Source organism: Austrofundulus limnaeus, unplaced genomic scaffold (assembly GCF_001266775.1).
Source record: "Austrofundulus limnaeus strain Quisiro unplaced genomic scaffold, Austrofundulus_limnaeus-1.0 Scaffold15, whole genome shotgun sequence".
In the NCBI taxonomy this organism is placed as follows: domain Eukaryota; kingdom Metazoa; phylum Chordata; class Actinopteri; order Cyprinodontiformes; family Rivulidae; genus Austrofundulus; species Austrofundulus limnaeus.
Genome location: NW_013952417.1, coordinates 3521091 through 3526241, shown reverse-complemented (window position 1 = coordinate 3526241; position 5151 = coordinate 3521091). Strand labels below are relative to the sequence as shown.

The window sequence follows — 5151 nt, the reverse complement described above, 5'->3', positions numbered from 1 at the left end:
CACACACACACACACACACACACACTCCTGAAGACTCACCTCAGTGTTGGACAGAGAGCCGCTCTCACAGCTCCCCACCTTCCCTTCACTCCTCCATCGCATCACAGCAAAACTGACAAATATAAAATAATAATAATCATCAAATATAAGTTGAAATGAGTTTTTTTGCTCTGTTTCCTGTCTCGTGCTGGACTCCCGGGTGTTTCAGTCAATCTGCTCCGCGTGCCTCCAGAGGGAGGATCATAATTCATATTGCTGGCCGCGCCTCCGTTTGGAAATATGACCAGCAGCAGGGGTGGGGGGGCAAAACACTGCTTTTATARGAGCATATTTAATCATATAATTCCATAAGGTTTCAATTCTTATTCTCTTATTTTATGAAGTGTTAATGTTTATATTATCTTTTTCAATTCACTCCTTTTTATTTATCATTATTATGCTTATAATTATAAAAAGAGGTGATATTTTTCTCTCCATGTTTGTTCAGATACATTTTTAAACATTTATTTTCAGCTTCTTCAGCGTGTTTAAAAAACCAAATCTTGGATTTTTAATCACGTGAAAGCATTTTAAAGCAGAATATTTCCAAATTATTTAGATTTTTAAAATCTCCATAGCGAGTTTTTAAAATTGCAACTCATGAAGAATTCATAAAACATAAACAAAATTTGTGTTTTTTTTTCTTCCATTGTGATTTCCTTTAAATTAAGAGGAGTTATAAGCTGAATTTGTGTCAACTTTGCTTACTTCTAGAAACAGCCAAAGTGACTGAAAATCTGGTGACACTGCTGGAAGATCTGAAGTCTGAGGGTCACTGGTGCAGATRTCTGCTCAGGATTGTTGAGTAATGCAGATTTAAATCTTAATTAAAATCTTTGAATCCTTGAACTAAGGTACGGTAAGTACAATGAAACAATACTGGGAAATTTCTTTACAATGAGTTCATACCCACATTTCAGATTTACACCTCAGTATGAACAGAACTTTCTGATACAGTTCAGACTGTCCTGACAGTTTTTCTCAAACCAAATGAGTATAAGCATGAGTGCTGATACAGAGTGAGTTAAAACATAACACAGTGACTTTAAAAAAGACATTTATTTCATTTAGAGCAAAGGGTCTCTCCTTCCTCATAGGTCTACAGCCCCTCAGCATGACTGAAGCATTTTTAAATAAATGAAATTAAGATTTTCTTTCAACTTGTATAAATTTCTCTGTAAAAATGCTGGTATTGCATCCCYATGTTGGGACACCATTTCAGAGTATTTTTTAATGTTTGTTTGTTTTTTTAGTATTATAATTTTGCAATGAGTACATTTTTTATTGTTAAAGTTAATTTAATTTTAGTTGTTGTTACTCATTAGGTTTGTGTTTGATCTAAACCGGAGTTTCTTAAACTACTTGGGTCTGGTGCTCTCAGATTAAAAATAATTTGCTGTCATATTAACCCCTAAATGTCATGAGAATCTTTTTTGTTGTTGGTGTTTCTGTGTTTGTCTGTATGCACTTATTTAAATGGAATGAAAAAACGTCATTTATTGCAGTGGTGTTCAGATACCAACATTTTTTGTACTCACACTCATTCAAAATACCCCGATACTCAAAACTGATGTCAATATCAGCCTGCTGGTATTGACACTCCATTCAGTGTGTTCCAATTTACATTTCAAGTGAAAAAGTTTCAGTTCCAAGTTTAAGCAATTTATACAAGTTGAAAGAAAATCTTATTTTTAATTATTTATAAATGTTTCAGTCCTGTAGTATATTTGATTTGATCCAGTCAGAGGGGCTGTAGGCCTATAAGGAAGGATAGACCCCTTATTCTAAATAAAAGAAATGTCTTTTTAAAGTCATTGTATAATGTTTAGGTTATAACTTAGTAAGTACTCTGTATAGACAAATATCAAAACTAAAGTCCTCATACTTGTACTCAGTTTGAGAAAAACTAATACCGTATTTCCACAGTCACTTTTAAACATTCCATTGCTCACAACTGCACAAACAGGTGTTCAAATCCTGGGATTTTTGGTCGGTCACTGATTGAATGTGTATGTATATATATGTATATGTAAGTATGGGCATACATATGCATGTATACCTTTCAGCAAGGTTATAATCATTATTATTATATACAAATGCATTTTGTTGCTGTGTTTTTGTTCTCTGTTTTTGCAGGTGTGCAGACAGATGTCAGGTGTGTTGTCTTGTGTTTTCTTGGTGCTTTCACACTTTCCCATTACATTTCACCTTTCTTTTTTCTTTTTTTTCTTTATTATAAAAAAGTCACTGATGATGAAGAAACTAATAAACTAATAATCAGTTCTGCTTACTGCTGAAGTGGCAAAAAAAAAGGAGAGAGAAACTGGTATCGGTGTACCCCTTATTTATTGTCATTTATTTTGGAGGCCCCAAAGCTATGGCTTGCTGACCCCTGTGGGTTCTGGGGCTGCAGTTTGAGAACCTCTGATAAATGCATTTATTTAAACTGCAGAAAGAGATTTAGTTGATCATGTTGGTTTTAAGGTCTGGATCACTTTTACAGTCAAAGCACTGATCATGTGCTGCACCTCTATCTTTATGCTCTCACTAATGTTAATCTACTGAGAGCATATGAAGTACTTTAGCCTTGATTTGTATTTTCTCTAGTAAAAGTATTGTTTAGTAGTGGGTTTAGTTTTATAACTATTCTCTTCGAACCTTCCTTCAACATCAATCAGCATTCAGTCAAATACCACTCATTGTTTTTACTCATTAGTCTTTTATTGTTGGTATCTTCACATGAACGGCAGCTTCAGGTGCTGGTTTTGCACTGGTTTCTGATTACTTAAAATATCAATTAAGAGACTTKCTTACAGGGATTCATATCACCCACTGCTTCTAAAAGTATTTATTAAAAACTWTGAAATGAAACATAAAAAGATTACAATGGTGTTTTACTCCACTGGTTTTTCAGACATACTGATGTGGATTTCTGAAAACCGTCTAAATATATCTAAAGCTGGAAGTTGAGTTTGAGATTACAGAAGTCTAATATACTGGGTAGACTCTACACGGTGTATTAGACTTCTGTAGAGTGAGTCAAAAGACTCGGGACACTCATTTATTTCAGAAAGAAAAGGGAAAATTAAATATATGAAWACCCCACKAAMTAATGGGTGAGMGGGTGTATCTTTTACATTATGTCCGGAACATGGCTGCCATCTTGAAACCTGCCCTAATGGATCAAAGTCAAAATTTGCCAGCAGGGATGGGACAGTGAACATATCAATTAACAGACAACATTTCCAAATTGTTGTTGCACCTTTCCTTGCTGTGTTGATAACTTCTGAACCACAAGAGAAGACAYTGATTGCGGCAATCCACTTCTGAGACAATTCTGGTCTTATCTGATATGTGGCATGACCCCCCMCTGCCTTGGGAAATTTTGWCTTTGATCCAAWARGGCAMCTTTCAAGATGGCRGCCATGTTCTGGACATWATGTAAAAGATAAACCCCCTCACTRTTGCTGGAGTAGTRGGATYTTTTCTTTTCTTTTCTTTTCTGAAACAAAGGAGTGTCTGAGACTTTTGCCTCACTCTGTATACAAATCCTTGGATTTCCAGTTTAAATTCATACCAGACAACTGCAGGGTCTTTAGAAGTTGATTTACAGGAGTTATCAGTCTCATCTTTGGACTATTTGACCCAAAACACAATGTGGCTCAGTTAGGTTTTATTGTCTTACTCAACTTCTTCTGACACACAACACACAAGTTTGTATTTTATACATATTTGGACTTATGAACTTCTATTCATTTCTGTAGCCTAACCCTTAAATCTAATTCTAACTATCCTCATTCATCAGTTCATTTTCTTTACTCCTGTTCCTGTTCAGGGTCATGGAGGTCCTTGTATCAGTCTCCAGCAGTCAGAGGCTTGGTACACAAGTTGTGGCTCCATCAGTACATCCACACCTTAGCCCTAACCCCTCACACAAAAAAATGATGTTCCCTAATTTTAGGACTAGATCCCATAAGCACTACTGGACTTGACTGTACCAGAAAAAGTCCTAAAAGGTATCAAAAATCCAACAAACACACCTAGAGCTAAAGTCTTTTTCAGCGCTCAGCTGTTTTGTTGTGGAGGATAACAGTCCGACCTGCAGCAGCATGAGCCTGGAGTCATATCGCTCCATCACACCGGGATAAAGGAGGTAGCGTGCCTCCATCAAAATGCATCCTGTTCCACCTGGTGGAGATGAAAGCTCTTCATCTGATAACATGGCTCAAATGTTGCTCGCCYCGGAGCACCCCACCCCTCCTCCTCCCCACACCCCCACCGGCCTGAGTCAGTCCTCCTAACTGGAGGTGATTGTGACCACGGCAGGGAAAACATCTGACCAGCTGTGTTCCTTTTACCCCGAGTGCTGAGTTCAGAGAGGTCAGAAAGAACCACACGTGAACTCAAAACCGTCTCGCTSACACTTTAAAGCACCATCTGCTCCGGAGCTGATCTGGGGACAGATGATGGGGAGAGATGTCAATCTCACAGTGTAACAGTTGAGTGTTTTCATTTTTTRCCCCCGTCACACAGCTGACTTCTTAAACGTTTTGCATGATTTAGATCCGACGAAAACAATTTCTCATCTGTCAACATCCTAACTTGTTCAGCTTGTGAAGCTGCTGTGATGACATCATTTATGTCACAGGTTGAACATCATTTCTAAAGTGTGGAGCGTTAAAACCAAAACMAAACCTTTCACCAAACTGAGTTCGTTTGGATTTGTTCAGAGCAACATTTAATTGGAAACAGATTCTGGGTTTGGAGGTCAAACTATGAGAGATTCAACAACCCTTATGAAGATCAAGGAACCATGGTGCCTTACCCAAACCAGGGCCTCAGCCTAGAACCAGTTTTATCAGTGATTGGACCCACATGGAGTCAAAAAACAAAAAAACAAAAACAGCAGACCACCCTCCTGTAGACCCACCACCTGAAGGTGGCACTAAGACCTGTGAACTGCAGCAGTCTGTGATGGTGGACTTGGTTGCTGAAACTGGCTTTTGTGAATTCATACTTGTCAGAAAAGAGCTGGAATTATTCACACACACACACACACACACACACACACACACATATGTGTGTGTGTGTGTGTGTGTGTGTGTGTGTGTG

At 37.8% G+C, this 5151-nt stretch overlaps 1 protein-coding gene across 1 annotated transcript in view; it reads right to left on the bottom strand.

Moving 5' to 3' along the window:
• The window catches only part of LOC106513884 (LIM/homeobox protein Lhx8), a gene marked incomplete at its 3' end in the record, with an annotated part of 4538 nt that extends 4218 nt beyond the window's left edge, over nt 1-320 (bottom strand). Inside the window, 1 exon segment of the mRNA XM_014002922.1 lies at nt 40-320. Within this exon segment, the coding sequence (XP_013858376.1) occupies nt 40-102 (63 nt within the window).
• Between the last annotated feature and the right edge of the window lie 4831 nt (nt 321-5151).